We start from the raw sequence: 21,620 nt of genomic DNA on the forward strand, positions 1-21,620 counted from the left end.
ATGGCATAGTCTTCTATGTCTGCATCTTCTGTGTCACGCCACAAGAATCTGTGCAAGTGGACTTCTCGATCTTCCAGCCAGACAGAGTTGTACATCTTGCGGACGTCACCAAGGGCGGCGTAGACACCAGCTCGGAACCTCAGCAGGACAGCTCTTATCGGGTTCAGGACATCAGGACCTTTGATGAGGATGTCATTCAGGCTGAGGCCTCTGTACTTCTGGCTGCTGTTCCACACCAACCTCACTGGGGTAGAGACAGAGTGTGGATTTGGCGCGATGAGGTGGCTTATGTACCATACTGGCCCAGTCCAACTCTGCAGGACTTCTTTGGACAGCTTCACTGCAGCTCTGCGGTTTACCATCTCATGAACTTGTGCAGCATAGGCCTTCTTCCATTCAGGTTCTTTAGATAGCTTCATCTCGGTTCTGATGAATGTTGCTTCTACTGCTCTCCTGTTATTTGACAAGGTTGCTGGATCTTCTACCCATGGGTATTTGGCATGCCAATGCGGTTCACTGTTGTGGTCATCTCCAGTTGAGTAAGTCAGGCCATTCCTCACGATCTCCATCTCCCTCTCTTCTGCAAGCGTCATTTCTTTACCCCCTGGCTGGCAGCTCCCACAACGACACCCTCCACATCTCGGCTGGCAAGCGGCTCCGATGCTTTCCCACCTCCACCACTTCAGAAAGTCTCTGCTGCTGCTACCTACCTATCTACCTGGTCAAAATAAAGTTGAGTGAAATTCAAAGTCTGGTCTTTTTCAAGTGTGTGGGCACCTCACAGTCAGAGAACACTTGACAATGCCCAATGGATTTACTTTACCAAATTGACCATCCCAGCCTTGCCGTAATGTTCCATTTGATTCACCTTTTATTGTTTAGTTTATTTTCACTTGCTGAATACGGGACAGACTTGACTGGGGGAAAGAAGGGGATAAAGAAAGAGGGAAAGAGAAACAGCTGAGAAGAGGGACGGGGGAGAAGGGCAAAAGACAAAAACCAACAGAACGGGCAGAGGGGAAAAAAAAAAGGAAAAAAATGCATATATCGATCACCTGCTGAGAAAGAAAAAAGAAAACAAGCAGAAGAGAACAAGAGTAATAGAATAAACAACATCACAATGATATATGGGAATATGACAGTAAATACTAAATATTAAACATTATTGTGCAGCACATAAGATCAACAGAACACAGTGTGCTTTGAGTTAGGAGCCAAAAAGGGTGTAGTTTGTGGGTGTCATCACCCGTGTGTACACCTGTGAGCATGGACGCGCTTGTGTTTTTTTAAAAGGTTCCTTCATGTAATGATCTGCTAGAGGGTGTGGGGGGGCCACAGCCCCGTCCTCCAGGGCATGAAGCAGGTATGGAGGAGATCAAAACTCCAGACATCCAGAGGCCCCCAGAACACAAGAGACCAAGGAAGACCAACAGAGGGGCAGCCGCGCCACTGTCCCAGAAAGAGCTGAGGAGAGTCCCAGATGAGGGCTCACTCAGCAGCCGCGGAGCAGAAGCCAGGGGGAGTTGCAGTGACGCGCCCGTGAGCTCCGCCGGCAGCCAGCCGTGCCTGAGTGACCGAGCCCCAGGCCGAGAGGCCGGGGCCACCCCACCTCCGAAGTGGCCCGAGCGAGCCCCAGGCTCCAGGCCCCGACAAGCGGCCGCCAAGGAGTGAGCCGGTGTGTACCTGGACGCCCATCCCCGGACACAAAGAACCACCAACGCACCGATGTCTGAGGGAGTCCGCCACTGGCAGGGGAAGTGGTGGTAGGGGGAGATAGGCCTCCAAACCTTGGAGGGCCCGAGATGTCCCCAGAGAGGTGGCGTCTGACACCCAACCTGACATATAGACACAGACATACAGGCACACACATATACAAACATCCATTCCCACCCTCATGCTCTCATATGCACTTACTCCACACTCAACCAACGTGGAGACAGACATGAAGAGACGCTGTACACACGATCACACTCCCCAAGCGTACTCTACGAACCGGGTCTAGGTACCCTTGCCCCTGGAGGGGGGAACTGCACCCAGACCCAGGTGGTGTTACCCTTTTCCCTGCGGTGGGGGGAGGCAGACCGCCCCGACTCCGCAGCAGCAGGGAGGCCCCACACTCCAGACCACAGTCGGACGGCCAACTCCTCCTCCTAGCCCCCCCGCTCCAGCAGGCCGCAGAGAATGGGGGTGAGAGAAGACTCCAAACCTCCCTCCACCCGCTCATTGTAGTGTTGATGCATGTGTGTTCTAAGGTGCATTGAAAACCCAGGCGGGCATGGAGCTACCTGCCAGAGAGCAGCAAGTAAGCGCACGGTCCCTCCTGCTAGCCCTCAATGCCTACGTGTATTTAAAATTGAGAGGTGGGCAACGACACCAGGGGTGAGGTGTACACCCTGATGGTAATTTGGAGTCCGTGTATCGTGCCCACCCCCAAGATCCTATATGTATGTGTAATGAGAGTGTGAGTAATGTGAATGTCTAAGTTGTGGGATAAAATTGAGGCTCCTCCCAAACTCCTCCCATCTGCTCCCAATAACTGAGATGTCATATAAGATGTATAAGGAGTTTCATGAGTTTCAAATGAGTAATAAAAAAAACTAAAGTCAAAGTAGAATGGCTACACCACATGATTTCCCAGAAACCATGTGACTTAAGTTTCACCTTATTGATAAGCTCATTTATACACAGCCTATGATGGATTGAACAGCTGTTTCCAACAAATCTGTACAGCTGTGGACAAAAGTTGTCAGTGACACAAAGTTTGTTTTGCAGTTGTTTTTCTTTTGTTTTTTGTTTTTTTGTTTTTTACACCTTTCTACACTGTAAAATCTAATTAGTTCCCAGAACTTTAAATAAATTATTCAAACTTGTTGCCCAAAAAGACTAAGTAAAGGTCATTTAAGATAACTAAGTTAGGGCAACTTATGATGTTGCGAAGAACAAACATGGGAAATTCAAAAGTTTCAAAACCTTTTTTTTGTAGCAAATAAATGTTAAAAATTGTTTTAACAGTGGTGCCACCACCAGTACTTTGCTCACAACTGTACTCACTGTAATCAAGTGTTAAAAAGGTGCAGTACAGGCTCTGCTATTACCTGAGTAATTAATAAATCTCACTTTGGAAGACCAAAATCTTTCATAGAAAGATCAGCCATTGTTTCATGTTGAAGATGTTTGGAATAAACATTCTAGGTTCGAGACCATATTTCCATTATCATATTAATTTACATATTATTATAATAAGTTAGATAAGAGATAACATTTCAGACATAGATATCAGGTATGCGTACATGAATGTCCACGTTAATTAAATGTACAGAACTGTGTGGAGAAACGAGAGAGAATCCATCCTAACTAAAGTGAGTGAGGGATGTTTCTGTGTTTGCAGGATGGTAAATAAGGTGTGACACTTTGGAACATTTTTATTCAGAAATAAGATACCAGCACCCCACATAGCAAAACTGGTATTGCCCGGATCTGGCCCACACAATGTGCCTACACATGGCCCACATACCGCAAAGAATAATGGCCCTTTGGTGGCCCACACAATGTGCCTACACATGGCCCACATACCGCAAAGAATGATGGCCCTTTGGTAGCCCACACATGGACCAGCTGCAGACACACTGGTGGTCCTGTGCTGGCCCAGCTTCAGCTCTGGCTCCAGATGTCAGCCTAATGTGTACCTTAATCAAGCCACGTAATAACAACATGTGCCGGAACATAATAGTGCAAAAGGAACATGACGTGCTTCCTAAGTACTATCATACTCTTGACATGCAAACTGGAGGAGCCAGGGATCGAACCACTAGCCTTCCAATCAGGTGACCTGCTGTACCTCCTGAGCTACATCCAGCCTGTGGTAGACGTGCATAAACCCTCACTAGGTTTTGGATAAAGTGTACACTCACAAACCTGTCAAATCTGCATTTAAAACGTTGGCTACCATAGCAGTATAGTATTGCAACGTGGCATTTGGGTCTTCTAACTAAAATTGGAAAATAGGAACATAAATAGTGCCTCATTGCCAGACCTGGCCCACATCTGGTAGACATACACCCGGCCATGACACCAGTCAGTCAGAAGTGACAGCTTGATGGCAGATCTGGGCCAGGCCTGATTTCTATGAGCCTGGGCGACATAAACAAAACTACAATTGAGCCAGATATGGCATGCCATCACATAGACAGTGCCATCTATGCCAGGCCTGGCCCATATCTGGTGTCAAGCCAGCAGTGCCGGCTTGACACCAGATCCGTGCCAGACCTGCATGCAATGTGGGACCCTGCATCACAGCTCCCAACATTAATGTGACAGCATATTTAACCTCCCAAGACCTGAACTCTTTCATGGCATGCATTTTTAACTTTTCTTTGCTATTTGGGCTGATTGGGACCTGATGAGTGTAAAAACAAAGAATTACCTGATTTTTTTTTTATCTGATCTTTGTTTCTGAGAAAAATTAGATCCACATAAGAGGAAATTTGTTTTAAATTTTGATAGACCAGTGGCGTTACAGTAACTACGTTATTATTGTGGTAACGAGCACGGTAACTAGTTACTATCACCAAAATCAGGAACGCGTTAGTCGTTACTGGGATTTAGATAGGGTCGTTACTCATTACTTCGTATGGTGGCTATCACGGAGCTTCCACAGATTCAGTAACATTAGTAAGTGGTGGAGGCCAGCAGGTGGATGAGAGAAAGGGGACAGAAGGAAGAGAGACCCGAGGCAGCCGCCGGTGTGAACTGAACTTCAGGTAAGAAGTTATGACCTGCAGTCTCTCTGGGTCAGATATAAACCAAGTTTAGGTGGAGTTTATTTTCGTTATTCTGACTTTTTCCGTACTGCGTGCTAGCTAGCATGACGGAGTTTCTATACAGCTGGGTGGGTGCTATGATGTTAATGATGTTGAACTTTATTTTGTTCATAAGGTTAATTATTAGAGTTGCCAACCGTCCTGTAAAAAACAGAAACATCTGGTATTCAGAGCGTTTTGTATTGTGGTGAAAAGGAACAGTTTGTCCTGTACTTCAGCTACAATGAAAAAGACACAAAGCTGGAGTTATTGAGTGTCTTTGCTGCAGAGGTGCCTCTTTTTCTCTCATTCTCCCCCCTCCCTCTCCTGTTTCTACTTCAATCATGAAACTGATCAATGATCAGCTTATCGGCTTTTCTCTCAACTGTATTTATAAAGCACTTTGAAACAGTAAATGCTGACCAAACATTAAGGACAGAATAAAATTACAGAAAAATAAATAAAATAAAATAATAAAACACAAACATGAATAAATAATAATAATAATAATTGATCCAAAAAATAAAAATATATATTTAAAACACAGAAGGTCCATAAAAAGCACAATTTAATTAAAACAATTAAACTAAAACCAATTTTTTTTACATTGTTTTTTAAATGTTTTAATTAAAAAAAAAGAAAGAGATTAGACCTTAAAAACCCCCACAAATATCATAAATCACTTCTTTTCAGATGATCAGTTTTTGGCACAACACACAGTTTCAGATCTCACAATCAGATGTCACTCCTGCTTCTCCACACTGAACGCTGCCGTCGTTGCTATGGTGCCATCTTACCCAGAATCCGTGTTAGATGACTGAGACTGCTCCGTTTCTGCAGCAGCGTTCTCGTGTGTTTGCTCATTCGGCTGTGCGCAGGTGCACATTTCAGTGAAACATTTTAGGAGCTTAAACCATCATTAAGGGGATTACCGAGATTTAACAGGGACCCCCGCACCTCCACCCCAACCCCATCTTTGGCATTCCTTGTCCTTCTTCCCGCCTCCTCCAGGGCTCAGTCCTCTCACCTGACAAGGATTTGCTCAGCAATGTGAGCAAGTTTCTAAAACCTTTTTAACCAGGCACACAAACACACGTAAAAGAAAATAATAATAATTACTGCGATAAACTAGACAGACAGCAACCACAGTCATCTCTACTGCTGAAGATCGGAATTTGATTGTACTTTTCTCTCATTTCTAGCAGTGTTTAGGCCCCATTTTTGATGGGGTCTAAACAAAGGACTGTGCTGTGCTGGGGGATTGAGCGCTGTAGGCTTTCACAGCTCATGTGGAGGTTTGCAGTCAGGGCAAAAAAGTGAACAATGACAAGAAAACTCAGGGGACCATCTTTAAAATTCCCTCGCGGATAAAAGGATATCTTCAGGATCATATCCCAAATGTTTTCAGAACAACATTGGAGTCTTTAAGAAGAGGAGCGCACTGAGAGAGTAAAGATGTCTGAACTCAGCCAAGTCGCTGTATACCCTGACTCCTCAGACATTTATAAGGTGAGTAGGATATGTTGATTTTGACTCCCCATGTTTTTGGATTTTAACCGGATATGTTATGGAGCTACGGCGCCAATTTTCCTGGTTGTAGTTGGATTACCAAACTGGGCAAATGTTCTAAAGGCTCAGATCTCGTGCTTTAGTCAGCATCACTTGGACTTTAGTAATTTGTAGAAAGGCCTTATATCAAAATCTAGTTTTAAGAGCTTAAGTAGTTTGGTTTGACAAAACAATCTCAGCTCAAGGCTGCCGTCTAGCTTGTTTTCCACAGCTGTCAGCCTTTAGAGTAAAGCCATTCAGCTGTTGTGGAGATTAATCTGTTAAGGGTTTCACTTCAGATGATGAAGACTGGGTAATATTGTTGAAACAAGAATAGAAAGGTAGTCCAGTGTAAAATGTCTGCACATTAAGTGAGCCGCTAATAGGCTTAAGAGACGATGTTGGCAGTTATTGTCCTGCACATTCTGCCTCTGCTTTGAAACATGTATTTGTCGTCTAGAAAACAAACTTTTGCTGTTTGAGTATACTGCAAATATATCTATGCCCACTGTGTGGCTTTGCAAACTCTGGCTCTTTCCTGGACATTTCTTATGATACTATAATGATTTGTTTGCTTTTTTGAATTTTTACAAAACAGCAATGTGAGAAAAGTGTCTAAGCACACTGGTAATCTCACAAAGAAGTTCTTACCCGGTCATAGGTCATAGTTTAGTTTCTGTAACTTTTTCTCATTGCTGTTTTTTTTTTTCTTTTAGCAAGTGGCTAACTTTATAGCTATAACAAAGAGCAGGGTTCCCACGCAAACATCAGACACAATCAATAACATATAGAAGCTGTTTACACTACTGAAAAACAAATTTTTATATCTCAAACTTTCAACTCATTAACACAAGCTTCTGAGAAAATAATTTGAAATTTTTCAGTGATGCAGTTAGAATATCCTTTTTTTTTTTGTAGCAAAAACTAACTTCCACAGTAACTAGCTGGTTAACATACCTGGACATTTAGCCACAAAGGAGTCAGATATCTGGCTAACCAGATCTGAAGGTAATGATGGGTCAGTTTCATATGAAATGTTACATGTAACCCGACCAGTAGTGAAATGGAACCATAAGATGTGTGTGTTCTAATAACTGAAGGTGTGTTTTGTTGCTTTTTATTTGAAAGCAGAGGAAGAGTTTAAAAAAGCTTTTTTTTAAAACCAGCACTTGTGTGAATCTTTGATTTTTACATCCGCAGAATGTCTTTTGCAATCCCGCCTTTGAGCTGGAGGGGGAGAAGGAGGAGAGGGTGGAGGGATTCAGGACAGCCTCTTCTACTCCTGAGCCAATCAAACCACCAGGACCAAGTGAGTCAGCCAATCAGCTTGCTGCTTCTTGTGCCTCTACCCTAACGGGATCATTTTATCACTTAAGCTCAGTTTTCTTGAAATATAGGTAAATGTGGCCTCATGATAATTGTACTCAAGTTGTAAAAAGTGTACAGTTGATGCCTTCTTTAGCTGTTCTCAAAGGAAACAAATCCCATAAACATATCATAGTGATGTCATCAGGGTTATGTCAACTTTAAATAGACGTGGTGAGTTTGGAAGTTTTCAGTGATGTCCTTATTTCCAAATGAATGCATTTCCCAGAATACAGTTCTTGAAAAACCAAAAAGAAAACAAAGTGGGGGAAAAAGAGATTACAGATGTACTATGCATTTCTTTCAGGCCTAGTCTGGGGATTTTTCGGTGTGTGTGTGATGCGTGTGCGTGCTCCGGGCTGCGGTTGGGGGGTGGTAGTGGTCTCTGCTGCTGTCCTGCTCCTATTAGCAGCCCTAGGACTGATGCTGGTCCTCATTCTCACACGTGAGTCACTGCTGCACATCAACTGCTTCATTACCACAATCTCAAACTGATTAAAAGTATTGAGTGATTTCATAAACCCAGGATCCATGCTAAAACCTCAAAGTACACCATGAACTCACAGATACTGGAGTTTAAAGGTTTCTCAGCATGACTAGTGCTCTCACTGCACATCATAAAAATCTTCTGACCCAGATGTATTTGCTTCCTTATTTAGAGATAAAGAACCAGGCAGTGGAGGATCAGGTGCTGACCACTGCCACTTCAGGCCTACAGCATGCAGGAGATGGACAGTCCCAAGCTTTACCTACAGTCCCTATCAATAGAAGTAAAGAGGACAGTACAGCTGCACCACAACCTGCCAGAATCCCTCCATCTGAACCAAGTAGGTCTGGCCTCTCTACCCAAAATACTTTTTGTTGACCTAAGACACAAGGTCTCTCTCTCTCTGCCTCTCAGGATGTGGAGGTGTTTTAACTGACACTGAAGGAAGTTTCAGCTCTCCAAATCACCCTGCGTCCTACCCCCCAAACTCACTGTGTGTGTGGGTGATTCAGGTCCCGCCCCCCTACCTGGTCCAGATTCATGTCTCCTCTTTGACTGTGGAGGGACCCTCTCCTTGCCTGTTTGACTGGGTGGAGGTGCGGGAGCAGATCGAGCAGACTTCTGTGGTCACCAGGTCAGCGATCATGAAGCATACCTTCTTATGAACATCATTCACACCTCCATATTTCCACAAGCAACATTTTTATACACAATCAGAGTAGGAGCATTATGCTGTTTCACTAAACTGCTGATAGATGGCGCCAAAAGCCCGTGCATCATTGGAAAGCGTTTCCATGTACTGAAGGGTTTTTGGAAATTTTGTACGTATCAACACGTTGACCTTTTTGCTCACATTCCTGGACAGTGTCGTAACGTGATTCATTAAATTCCTCTAACTACGTAACACATTTCCTGCTTACAAATCCTTTTAAGAATTTATAGCTGCATGGCTCAGGCACAAAGTTCAATCCAAAGCTGAACAAGAATGAGACTGATCAAAAACAAATGTCTCCCTTGCAGGTTCTGTGGTAACGTAGCGCCACCGACGGCCAACACAAACAGCAGTACGGTGTGGGTCACCTTCCACTCTGATGGCAGCATCGCAGGCAACGGCTTCACTGCCCAGTACAGGGCGGTACTCCCCGGACACAGTCAGTAGCCTGCATCTGGGAGCACAAGCGTTCACTCTTGTATATGTTTTGCAACAATGTTCAAGTTAGCACATTGTGTTTTCTCAGAAAGCTGCTCCAGAGAAGAGTTCATGTGCGACGGCGGCCGCTGCCTGCTGCCTGTGTCTGTGTGCGACGGTCATCCAAACTGCCACGACCAGATGGACGAGGCAAACTGCAGCCACAAGCACAAGGGTGAGAGTCCACATATGGAACTAAAACAGAAACAGGAAAGGTCAAAGGTCACAATTCAACTCACTTTTATTTATATAACATTGGATCACAACTGTCACCTCAAGGTGCTTTATATTGGAAGATGAAGACCCTGCAATAACAGAGAAAATCCCAACAATCAGATGAACCCCTACGAGCAAACACTTGATAACAGTTGGAAGGAAAAACTCCCTTTTAACAGGAAGAAACCTCCAGCAGAACCACAATCAGGGAGGGGCGGCCATCATCTGCATCAAGAGAATCCCCCAGCAGTTAGCCTAGTCTACTGCAGTGTAGCTAAGGGGGGATCCAGGGCCACCTGATCAATCCCTAACTATAAGATATAACAAAAAGGAAAGTGCTAAACCTAATCTTAAAAGTGGAGAGGGTGTCTGTCTCCCGAGTCCAAACTGGCAGCTGGTTCCATTGAATAGAGGCCTGAAAGCTGAAGGCTCTGCCTCCTTTCTGCTTTTTAAATACCCTAGGAACCACAAGTAAACCAGCAGTCTGAGAGCAAAGTGCCCTATTGGGTTGATATGGTACTATGAGGTCTTGAAGAAAACATGGGGTCTGATTATTCAAGACCTTGTATATGCGGAGAAGGATTTACTTCAATTCTGGGATTAACAGGGAGCCACTGAAGAGATGCTTTTCTTTTTCACAGAATGCGGTGGGCAGAAGATTGGGCCGTATGGTTACCTGGCAAGTCCAAACCACCCCGGGCCTTACCCTCACCAGCAGGTTACGTTCTAAACCATTCAAACTGAAAAATAATCCTAATAGTAATTGAAAACACCAAAATTATAAAGATTCAGAAGTACTTCCACATGCATAACACATTCTCAGTCCGACAGCCACACCACACCACGCAGTTTTCTCCACTAATCTGATGTTTTCCAGTTGTGTATATGGCATATATCTGTTGAGGAGGGTCACGTGATCACGCTGAGCTTCAGAAACTTCAGCCTGGAGACTCAGGATGTGTGTGAGTTTGACTATGTGGAGGTGCATGATAGCGTCAGCACCGGAGCTGGAAGAGTCCTCGGAAGGTGAGAAGTGCCACAGTCTTTAATTCTGAGGGTAACTAAGGACAAACACATTTACCTTCATGCTAGTTAAACAACCAGTTTTCTGGAGTACCTTTTGTGTCTCTTCTCCCTTTGTGCCAGGTTTTGTGGTACCACCTTCCCCCCAGAGCTGACCTCCTCTGGCCCTCACATGACAGTGGTGTTTGTGGCTGATGAGGGAGTGGCCGACAGTGGCTTCAATGTAACATACCAGGCTGTGTCTGTGCTGGGCAGTGAGTTTTCATACTTTAATATTACTTTTTTTTTTTTTGCATTAGCTTTCTATAAACCTCTTTTACATCCTTTTTATTTTTAAAGGGACATGCGGCCCCAGGCAGTTCGCCTGCAGCACAGGGGAGTGTGTTCAGCAGCAGTGGCTGTGTGACGGCTGGAACGACTGCCCCGATGGTGCGGATGAACAGGGCTGTGGCAACTCCACCTATCCTCCCTTTAGTGAGTCTGGTTTATCTCTGACCTCAATCACAGCCAGTTTTTGTTTCCACTGCCAATGAAAAGCAGCAGGAAGAAACTTAAGTGTTGAAATAACAGGAATTGCCGATGGCTTCATATTCTGAGAAAACCACCAAATAGAAATGTTACCACTTTTCACCTCTATGTCGACATGGTTTTGTGGTTTCTATTTGTAAGTGTTTCTCTGAATGAATAATTTCCTCTCATGAAAGTAGCCTCGTCTTGTGAGCACATTGAAGTAGAGATGTGTCGGGGCCTCAGCTACAACTTCACCTCATTCCCCAACATCTGGCTGTCCATTGCTGACCAGAGAGAAGCGGCCACCCTCCTGGGACAGTATCGGGTAAAAGTCACATCAAAAAGCTTCATCAGACATCTGGAGCTGTAGCTGGCAACTGTTTCAAACCAGGCATCGAACCATCCTCCCTCCCCTCCTTTTGTCATCCAGGTGCTGATGGAGCTGGCGTGCTTTGAGCCTCTGCAGAGGCTGGTTTGTGGGATGTTTCTGCCCCAGTGTAGTCCTCAGGGCGGCGTCCTCCAACCCTGCCGCTCAGTCTGCTCCTCGGCCGAGCAGCAATGCAGCCAAGCCCTGGATCTCTTTTCCTTCAGCTGGCCCTTCAACTGCCACCTTCTCCCAGACTCACAGGACCCCTTGGAGTGCTCACTGCCTTGAAGCTGGGACAGTCCAGTTACCTTTGAGATCATAATCAGGCCCAGGCAGGAAATACCAGAGCGTTCGAGGACCTTACTTACCTTAGTGGAAACAAAGGTTTACAGTTTTAAACACAGTTTGTAATACATGTGCTCAGTATATATGAGACCACATGCAGTTTTAAAGTAGACAGCTAAGTAAAATGAAAGCTTTCGATCTCCGACGGGAATCAGACTGTTTTACTGTAAATTGCTGTATTTATTTAATGCTTTGATGTCAATCTTGTAAATTAAATAAACCATGCAGAGAAAATATGTTTAAAACAAAGTTTATTGCATTGTTCTTCAACACACCACATCACTCCTAAATACTCCGATTACTTCAGTTGATCTAATGTTAGCTAACACAGGAAACAGGCTGTCACAGCGGTACTTTGCTGCCCTGACAAACATTTAACAATTCACAGTCATGTGACATAATTGATCTGAGAAAGCAACTCACTGATTTTATTTTAACCCAGGTGGTAACTTTTATTATAGAAATAATTAAAAGACTTACCTAAAAACGTAAAGAGTTTGAATAAGAATCACTCGGTGTAAAATTATAACGTTGACCCACCAGGTTCACGTTCTTCCTTAGAAAAGCTTCCAACACCTGCTTTTCATTTTTAAACAATCATACAAATTTAAGGCTCAGAAAGTGCACTAGCAGAAAGAGCTTCTTCCTCACTCTAATAAATTCAAGAGAGGAATTTACCTTCCAAAACAAAAGCGGCTGTATTAAACCATTTTGGATTTGCTCAGATTCACTTGGTGCAAAGCTTATATTTGTCAGAATAATCCTTCAGTTGTTGAGTTCAGTTGTTGTGCTCTATTATGGAGGGACAATGAGTTTCAGGGTATGGTCTAGGGCAACAGCAGTCAGGCCCCACACTCGATGTTTGCCATTCCTAAACACCGGAAGAGTGTATCCGTATTTGTCACCGGTGCGGAAGTGTGTGTAGCCTCGGTTTTGGGGGTTACACAAGTGAGACAAGGACAGGGTGAAGATCTCATCCACCTGGAAGCGGGAAACAGACTCTCAAACTTTTGGCATTTTTATTCGATTCAGCTTCAGTAATTATATTTTTAAAAATTGTCCAGCTCCTTGGAAGCAAAATATAAAGCAATGAGGAGTTGCTCAAGACTTCTGCACAGTACTATATATTAGGGTCAAGAATAACATGAGACTAGTCAACTCTAGTCTCACCCTGTTCTTTTCAAACAGACAGAAAATGGCAGATGATCGTACCTCCCCAGGGTTTGGTTTGAAGTTCAGCTCCTCTAGAGGACCGAGGTTAGCCAGCACAGGAGCAATAACCATGCCCGACTGGACCGAAACACATGAACAGATTTTTAATTCAAATTTATCTCAGGTATTCGAATGTTTTGAAGGTTTTTACAGAAATTCCTGCTCATTTCTATTTTATCTACTTGTATAAGGAATCTTTGGGTATTTTGGGCAGATGGTCAGACCAAATAATCAACACAGAGCTCTTACAATGTCACATAATCCTTTTTCACCATTATTTATCAACCAAACAATGAATTTACAAAAAGAAAAGTGGTAAGTGCTTATTTAGGGTAACATAAATATGGTATGATTTTGTCAATTATTTTTTAATATGCATTTCTACTTGAGAGTTCTACCAGCACAGCTCCACTCACCGCATCTCTTAGTGGCTTCAGGACGCCCCACACCTTTTCTATTCTCACATTTACACCCAGCTCCTCCCTGGCTTCCCGCAATGCTGTGGCCACCACATCGCTGTCTGAAGGATCGCTCTTTCCTCCAGCAAAGCTGGACGGGAAAAAAAAAAAGAAAGAAAAAAAAAGGCAGGACTCATAAAGTACTCCAATAAGTAAGATTTAAGACATAGCCTGCTTCTAATCTACCACTAACCTGACATCTCCTTTGTGCCTGCCCTTCAGAGTGCTGGACCGCAGGGTGAAGAGAAATGCAGGCTCCCCATCAAGAGAGCAGAGGGAGACCAGGACGGATGCCCATCTCTGATTTCGTTCTTTCCTCCCCTTCTGCAACTCGTAGAGCTTCAAGTTAGGGCCCAAGTGCTGTCGACATCTGTTTTCATTCCCAGGGGATAAGCAATCTCTCCAGGTATCTGACATGCACGTGGCAGCCTGATGAGTAGCTATGGTTTTGTGGAAACTGAGGCTAGGGAGTTGTGGTTTATTGTGCTTGTTTTCTAAAGTCCAGGGACTATGTGCTGACAAGCTGAGAGGTCTAACGAAGTCCTGTCCATGAGTTAAATGGCTTTGAAGAAGGCTACACTGAATCTTACTGATGCGGCTAAAAGAAGGCAGGTGAAAGTCCCAAGGTTTTCTCCAGCGCTGAAGGCAGGTTATTTTGACTAAACAGTTCCAGTAAGTGCGCACAGGATCACACACTTGTTTGGTTTTTGTAGAGGCAGAATGGTGGTGGTTTAATAAAATGGCTTTGAATAGAGGGTTTTCAAACCGTGTCTGTCTCAGCTTATAATTGAAGCTACAAAAAGATACTGGTGCTGAACTATAAACAGTCTCTGTGGATGGTCCATCCTTGTGGGTGCCTGTTCCACTTATTTCTGAGTGTCTCCTTCCTTTCTCGTGACTTGCTCCCTGCCATCCAGCACATGTGATCTCGGAAAAACCACAGAGATGAGAGTCTCTTAACAGCTGTAATGATCTTTTGGGGCAAGACCAAGTCAGAATCCGAGAACTTGCCAACATCCTATAAACGGAAACAAAACATACCGATATGATCGTAAATGTATTAGTCAATTAGTTGTGTTCATTAGCTAGTTAAACCAACTTGAAAGAAGTGAAAGATGAACTAAAATCTGCTCGTCTCTGCCAGCAGGGGAGGTGAGGGATCAGATAACATGGGTAAACAGGGCTGAAGATACCCTGGCTTAACCGAGATCAGAGGCTCACCCAAACCTACCTACAGTAATACTGGTCACTGTGCTCTCACAGTCATATCTCGGTGTTACGTTTAACTGTTGTTCAAAGCTGTTAAGACACAGAAACGTATTTTATATATTAGCTTCGAATACGGAGTTCACGTTTGGCTCAAGTTTCTCCCAAACTTGGGTTGAATACAGCTAGCTAGCTAGCTGTATTCATTTGTTAGCAGTGATGACGATATATATATATATAAAATATGACATTGTCAATGTTCAGACGTCCTCATCGCCAACTAAACCCATGCAAAGAAGGCTTTTTGGGCGAGAAAATCTTCAGTGTCTTTAAAACGAGTAAGGAGCGCACGCAGGCTAACTGACCGAGCGATCAAAACAAAAACCAAACAGCTGAAGTAGCTCATACCCCAAAGCTAACACTCAGATTTGGCTTATGACAAAGCCCCAACGTGTTTCACGGTATGTCAGAAAACACACCAAGGTGCCAAGTATGACAGTAAAACGTCATTTTAACACAGAAAATGCTCACCTTGAAAGCTGAATCAGCAGCGGCTGGGCGGCTGCCAGCAGTCAATATGGCGCCGGCTAGCTTCACTCGCGTCAGTGTTGCCCTCACCACGTCGTGATGACGCCAAACTTATTGCACAGCATTCAAGCTTAGCCTGTTGTGCTTTCTTTATCCCCTCCCGAAGTTTGGTTTTAAGACACGACGTTTACGTTATTTAGTGATTAAATCACGTGGAAAGCACCAAATGATGTCAGTTTATGTAACAGGTTTTTAAAACCAGTCCTTCTCGTTTGGACTGTGTAGGCCCGCTTCCTTTACAGAGGAGACTAAAACAGGCGCTCTTTACAGTTTTTTGCCTATGGGCAGACTGCCTGGCAAGAATGAATGTGACTGGATGATTAAACTTAATTAATTCGTTTGAGTAGCAAAAATCAACAGCAAAATTCATTTTTCCATTAGGAGGCTCCAACAAACTGTTGAAACCCATGATGTCAGATTGATAGACTCCTCACTCCACCTGTTTAACCAGCCCCACCCTGAGCCGTTTCTTCATGTTTTAAGCAGCAGGTGATTCATATGAACTGGCATTTTAGCCTCGTCATTTGTTGGGTGTCATTGCTTTAATTTCTCTGACCTGTTTGCTGTAGTATCAGTTCCGTGACTTCACACAGAGAACTTTGTGATCCATACAAAGAAAGTTTAAGCTCATCTCCTCCCAGCGAGCATGGCCTCAGGTTGGACTGAAGAGGAAAGCTTTGCCTGTCCAGTATGTCTGGAAACCCTGAAGGATCCAGCCACTCTACCCTGCGGACACTCATACTGCTTGGCTTGTATTCAGAGCCACTGGGACAAAGGGGGCAGCAAAGGTCAGTATAGCTGCCCCCAGTGTAGGCAGGTGTTTAACCCTCGGCCCTCGCTGGCCAAGAGCACCCTGCTAGCAGAGGCTATGGAGAAGCTGAGGACCAACAGCCTGAAGCAGCACTCCTTCACAGCTCCTTCCCCCGGCCCACCATCCATGCCGGTCTATTTGGAGGTCCAGCCAGATACAATGCAACGAAAGGGCAGCGTGTACCCACAGCTTCCCTCTGTGGAACCCAAACCCTGCCACCAACACGGCCGACCCCTGGACCTGTTTTGCCATGACGACAGGGAGTGTGTGTGTGAGGTGTGTTGCCAGCATGGACACAGTGGACACCGTGTTGTCAAACCGAGAGACGAGAGAAAAGAAAGACAGGTGTGTAATTGTAATTATTTCAGGTGATATTTTCACTCTGCTTTTATTTTTGTTTATTTGTTTTTGGGTCTCTAAACAACTTTTAAAATTAAAGTAAAATGCTGGTAAAAGAAATACACCACTATAAATGCAGTTTCCAAGTGTAACTAAAACATTTCTTAAGCTAATCTTGAAGGACTTGAAAAACAAGTCTGAAGCGCGCCTTACTGATGTTATAGTGATTCCCAGCAAAACTATGTAACAATATCACAAATAGCCTGTACAGTCTCAAGTACAGTCATTACTGCCTCACAATGTATGTGTGCATGTGTTTGTGTATAGAAAGAGCTTGTTCAGATGCAAGCAGAGGTACAGAGGAGGCTCCAGGAGACGGATAGGAAGATTAAGGAACTCCCACATTTTGCACGTCAATACAAGGCATGTAGAAAACCTTATTAATTCATGCCATCCTTGTTTACTTTGAAAAATATGAAATTGTGGTGACAATATGTCCTCATCTTGCTTGTCTACACTACCAGGCCTTGGTCCAGGCTCTAGAGAAGGAGAGCACAGATTTATTCATGGAGCTAGCCAAGAACGTGAATCTAACAGGCACCCAGGTCAGCGAGCTCCTCTCTACCCACGAGGCCTCTTTAGGCAGCCAGGCTGAGGGGCAGCTCAACAGACTGGAGCAGCAGGTTGCACAGCTCAACTGGAAGAGTGAAGAGCTGAGCAGACTGGCTGACATGCAGGACGATGTCTGTTTCTTGAAGGTAACGAGTGTGAAGCGGAGTGCACATATTTTAGTGCTAAACTAGATCTGTAGTCTCTGACTGTGGAATTTGTGGTATTTGTTCTCAAGAACTTCCTCCTCATGGAGCCGCTGGTTCAGACTGATGCCACAGTGATTGGGCAGGAGGAAACCATGGTGACGTCAGTCCGCTCAGTCATGAAAGAACTGCAGGAGTCAGTTCAGGATCTCTGCAAAGGCAGCCTGGAAAAAATCATCACAATAGGTCAGCTCTTCTCTTCTACTCTCTTCTCGTCTTTTCTCTTCTCTTAATAACATAAGGTCAAAATTTTCCTTTTGCAGTGAATAACCCCTTGGCTTTGACTACCAGTGGTCCGGAAGCAGCAGGCCCGCTACCAGCGGGACCAGTACCAACAGGCCCACTACCTGCAGACCCGCTACCAGCTCAGGTTCCTGCCCAAAGTACAGGTACGTTAAATACCAGTCCAATAAAAGCACAAATGAGCTTTATTTTGACTGTTAGCTTTTGACTGTGGAAAGGACACCTTTTTACATGTAAACCCTTTTCTTCTGTAGTGTATGAAATGAAAACAGACTCTCCACCCTTGCCACCTTTGCGACCTCAAGGTAAAACATGCGCACGCGCGCGCGCACACACACACACACACACACACACACACACACACACACACACACACACACACACAGAATATACTTTAATGTGGCATTTGAAAAAACACTGAGTTCATATTTTACTCTTGTTTTTATTTTTTTTCACCTCAGGGCCTCTGCCTTCAAGGTCTGGTGGTTCTGCTTACATTCAAGGTAATGCTTGAAAGGGTTTCTCTAATGTTGGCTGTCTTAGGCTACGTTCACACTGCAGGCGAAAGCGCATCAAATCCGATTTTTTTGACCCTATGCGACCCATATCCGATCATGCTATGACAGTGTGAACGGCGCAAATCCGATATTTTCAAATCCGATCTGGGTCACTTTCGTATGTGGTACTGAATCCGATACATATCCGATGTTTTAGAAAGCGACTGCTGTTTGAACGGTCAAGTCGCATTAAATCCGCCTTTTACGTCACCGACACAAGACTGAAGCCAATTATCAGCGCCAGAGAAGCGCCCGAGAAGACATCGCGAACGCTTCCTAGCCATCCAGTGTAGATGTCAGTGAAACTGTTGGGAAGACAACGTAAACATTTTATTTGTACTGTATAATCTGCAGATTCTGACAGAAATCTGCAGCTATCCTTTGAAGCACCGCTCCTCTCTTAAACAGCAATAAGGATCATTATTAGGTTATCTACATTATTATGTAAATAACAAAATAACTTAAAGCAAAAATTGGGAAACGTAAAGTCCGAAGTCTTTATATTAACGGCCATCAGTCAAACTGTTTGTTCTTGGTCTAAACAGAGCGCGTTGTGTGTGACATCTTCTTTTGCGCATGCGGGCCGCTTTGAGCGTTCACACTAGAGCGCGTTTGCTGTCGCATTTTATTTGTAGTGTGAACAAGCAGACAAAAAAATCGGATTTGATCAAAAAATCGGAATTGAGCATTAAGACCTGCAGTGTGAACGTAGCCATAGAGTTTAGACATGCTTTAGTTTAACTGTTCTGTTTGTTGCTTCTCTCTGTGAATGAAGCTTCAGCCCCACCTCCACCCTTGCCTGCTCCTCGACGTCAAGGTAAAAGCACAAACATTATCATTGACGATATCCACGTCAGGCAGTTACCCCGTCTTGTAGGAGATAAAAGCTGGCTGTGGACAGCTTTGCTCACCTGACCTTTCACAGATACCTCTTAGAGTATCTTGGGGTTAAATGTTACTTTTCCTTTTTACAATGGTGTATTTTTTTTCTGTCTTAACAGCTTCTGTATCATCAGTGGGATTTATGAAACCAGAACCAAAAACTCGAGATGAACTCATAAAATGTAAGTCTTTTGTACTCCAGAATACAGACCCCTTTATCGAAGCCTTTGTTTGTTCCAGTCTTAGGTAAAATGACAAATCCTCTTTCTTTAGTTCGTTTCGAACCCACTATGGACCCCAACACAGTGTATCGCCACGTTCTGCTGTCGGATGGCAATCGTAAGGCAACGATGCGGGCTGAGAACCTGAACCCACCAGACCATCCTGATCGATTCCAGTTCTGGAGACAGGTTCTCTGCAAAGAGCCGCTGGGAGGGAGCCCTTATTACTGGGAGGTGGAGTGGACTGGCCAGAAGGTGCTTGGATATGATTAAGTGTGTGTGTGTGTGTGTGTGTGTGTGTGTGTGTGTGTGTGTGTGTGTGTGTGTTTTCAACTGTAACTGTTTGAGTCGTAGAATTAGTTAACATGCTTTGTTTGCCCAGTCAGTGCTAAGTAATGGTTATGAAAGAACTCTAATGCCATAAAAGTCTTCAGACCTAAAAGCAAAATAGAAGTCTCACAATAGTAAGTCTGACTAAAGAAGGCTTAAATCAATATTCTATGTCCTACCATTCCTTTTAGGATAGGTTTTGGCTATAAAGCATTTTTAGTTTTATATATTTTAATTAAAATAAATGTTTTTGAGGATTTAAATCATGCAGCCAGCATTTGTCTACACAGGTAGTCTGGTAATAGAGGGAACTGCCCTTTGTGCTCCATTTTAATTGGCTAATGGAATCCATGTATACAGAAACTTCAAAGGAAACCAATCATTTCAATTACTTTCTGCCTGGAAAGTAATTCATTTTCTCACACAATGCACAGAGTTGCATCATAGTTTATGCCAAGTCATACTGTATTAGAGTACCAGAGAGGCCCTAAGGACAGAAGTGCTATAAATACAAAAATTACTGACATTTCTATTAGTCACGGCTGCGCTCGTTAAAAGACACAATCTGTTCAACATACATATTTGTCATATGTTATTTTTGTAGGTTATTTTTAAAAAAGAGCCACATGACCTCCAGTTCTGAAAACCTGTTTAATGCACAAGTGCATTAAACAGGCTCTTTTAATAACCAACAGGGGGCGACTCTTCTGATTGCAAAAGAAAAAGTAACATTGTATAAAAATCTATGAAAATTTGATCCTACTTTTGAATTTATTTATGACCTTGATAAATATATTCTTAGTCATCTTATGGTCTCAATTTGTAGTTTAAAGTTCTGTTGTTTCCCTTTTTGTTTTTTGTTTTTTAAAGTGATTAGCAAACGACTCTTACATTTGTGCCCCTCACTGAATTTATTTTCCTCACTCCCATCATGCAGGTCACCATCGGAGTTTCCTACAAAGAGATAGAACGCAAGAGTAATGATGACAAGAGCCGTTTGGGCCACAATGAGCTGTCTTGGAGTCTGTACTGGTCTGGGAGCGGATTTTCCTTTTGGCACAATAACCAGGAAAAACTGCTGGGTGCACCAAAGGCCAAACGGATCGGCATCTACCTGGACCAGCATGCAGGGATTCTGGCCTTTTACAGCATCACCCAAAACCAGGCTACCCTCATCCACAGACACCAGCAGCAGTTCACTGGCCCTCTGTTCCCAGGATTCAGATTCTGGGCAAGAGTAGGTGCTACAGTAACCATTTGCCAATTAGACTGATGTGCACAAGAGTAATTATCTGATGTTTTTGATTAAAGATGTTTATCTGGCTGCAAGAATGTAACAGCTTAAGGTTTTTAAAAAGGATGTCAAGGATGCCTTCTTGCTCTGGAGAGAACTAGTTCAGTCAGTTCTTGTTTACATAATGATTTTGCACCAACCATGATTCATGTAATATAAATTAATTTTAATATGTCTATGTAAGTAAATAAAAGATTAATAAACTTGCAACACATACCTCTGTGATCTGTTTTAGCATTTTTATTTTTTTTTTAAATGAGTTGACTGACTGTATCTTATAGCGCATTGGGTCTATTTCTTCCTTCTTATGTGACCAAACACATAACCAATATAATGCTGATCTTCTCTATATCTCACTGACCTTTATGCCTAGAGCTTCCCCTCCATTCTGCACTTACAATATATTTAGTATTCCCATATTTATTTCGATCTTTCTCCACACACAGATACGATGAGCTGAAAAGTCCTGATTTGTGTTTGGTCTGTTTAGCCTTAACTCTGGTTCTTCCTTACTGACTTGTTACTTTTCCGAAGGAAACTCTTGTGTAAGTCTTTTCTCTCTCAGTGCAGATATTCAGAAAATATCTTGCTTTGCACTAGTTAGTAATCAAACACTATTCACAGGAGAACAAGGAAGAGCTCATTTTACATGTTTTGGCAACAGTTTGTTGCAACCCCGCCCTGATTGAAAAAGTTGGACACGCTAAATAGATACAACAAATCCCAGCCTTCTAAGATAACAACATATGCTTTAGAATGGCACTGTTCTCATATATATAAATATACTACAGCATTATTGGTTAAACCTGGTGATG

The 21,620-nt window shown here is 43.5% G+C and overlaps 3 protein-coding genes across 13 annotated transcripts in view; 2 read left to right on the top strand and 1 right to left on the bottom strand.

The window, feature by feature from the left end:
- Positions 1 to 12,098, top strand: part of mfrp (membrane frizzled-related protein) — a 21,019-nt gene extending 8,921 nt beyond the window's left edge. For 5 of the 7 annotated variants that reach the window (XM_085245121.1, XM_085245125.1, XM_085245123.1 and 2 more), the window contains 13 exons: positions 6,002 to 6,308; positions 7,548 to 7,656; positions 8,020 to 8,157; positions 8,372 to 8,539; positions 8,614 to 8,833; positions 9,220 to 9,350; positions 9,438 to 9,563; positions 10,246 to 10,322; positions 10,482 to 10,630; positions 10,751 to 10,881; positions 10,967 to 11,101; positions 11,332 to 11,462; positions 11,568 to 12,098. In XM_085245121.1, coding sequence (XP_085101247.1) covers positions 6,255 to 6,308; positions 7,548 to 7,656; positions 8,020 to 8,157; positions 8,372 to 8,539; positions 8,614 to 8,833; positions 9,220 to 9,350; positions 9,438 to 9,563; positions 10,246 to 10,322; positions 10,482 to 10,630; positions 10,751 to 10,881; positions 10,967 to 11,101; positions 11,332 to 11,462; positions 11,568 to 11,792 — 1,794 coding nt within the window. In that variant the 5' untranslated portion in view covers positions 6,002 to 6,254 and the 3' untranslated portion in view covers positions 11,793 to 12,098. Of the gene's footprint in view, positions 1 to 1,502; positions 6,309 to 7,547; positions 7,657 to 8,019; positions 8,158 to 8,371; positions 8,540 to 8,613; positions 8,834 to 9,219; positions 9,351 to 9,437; positions 9,564 to 10,245; positions 10,323 to 10,481; positions 10,631 to 10,750; positions 10,882 to 10,966; positions 11,102 to 11,331; positions 11,463 to 11,567 lie in introns of those variants that run through there. The other 2 variants (XM_085245126.1, XM_085245122.1) reach the window with 2 other exon arrangements.
- On the bottom strand, positions 12,088 to 15,999 carry nudt8 (nudix hydrolase 8). Of its 4 annotated transcripts, none has more exons than XM_085245129.1 (5): positions 15,870 to 15,999; positions 13,713 to 14,537; positions 13,478 to 13,610; positions 13,062 to 13,139; positions 12,088 to 12,830 (listed from the first exon to the last, which is right to left on the bottom strand). In XM_085245129.1, the coding sequence occupies exons 2-5, from the start codon at positions 14,534 to 14,536 to the stop codon at positions 12,645 to 12,647; spliced, it is 1,221 nt and encodes a 406-aa protein (XP_085101255.1). In that variant the 5' UTR covers position 14,537; positions 15,870 to 15,999; the 3' UTR covers positions 12,088 to 12,644. The 4 variants fall into 4 exon arrangements, with proteins under 4 accessions (XP_085101255.1, XP_085101254.1, XP_085101256.1 ...); XM_085245128.1 differs by lacking the exon at positions 15,870 to 15,999 and adding an exon at positions 15,257 to 15,534; XM_085245130.1 differs by lacking the exon at positions 15,870 to 15,999 and adding an exon at positions 14,751 to 15,062.
- ftr86 (finTRIM family, member 86) lies at positions 15,359 to 21,010 on the top strand. Of its 2 annotated transcripts, XM_085245119.1 has the most exons (12): positions 15,359 to 15,802; positions 15,883 to 16,469; positions 16,791 to 16,886; positions 16,988 to 17,221; positions 17,311 to 17,464; positions 17,542 to 17,667; positions 17,776 to 17,826; positions 17,983 to 18,024; positions 18,854 to 18,895; positions 19,080 to 19,142; positions 19,234 to 19,436; positions 20,449 to 21,010. In XM_085245119.1, exons 2-12 carry the CDS (start codon positions 15,960 to 15,962, stop codon positions 20,782 to 20,784), a joined length of 1,857 nt encoding a protein of 618 aa, XP_085101245.1. In that variant the 5' UTR covers positions 15,359 to 15,802; positions 15,883 to 15,959; the 3' UTR covers positions 20,785 to 21,010. The 2 variants fall into 2 exon arrangements, with proteins under 2 accessions (XP_085101245.1, XP_085101244.1); XM_085245118.1 differs by having other exon boundaries at positions 15,359 to 16,469.
- The last annotated feature ends 610 nt before the right edge of the window (positions 21,011 to 21,620 follow it).

Source organism: Mchenga conophoros, linkage group LG14 (assembly GCF_057382185.1).
Source record: "Mchenga conophoros isolate Kocher_MC1m ecotype Shallow Benthic linkage group LG14, M_conophoros_male_GT1.1, whole genome shotgun sequence".
In the NCBI taxonomy this organism is placed as follows: Eukaryota; Metazoa; Chordata; class Actinopteri; order Cichliformes; family Cichlidae; genus Mchenga; species Mchenga conophoros.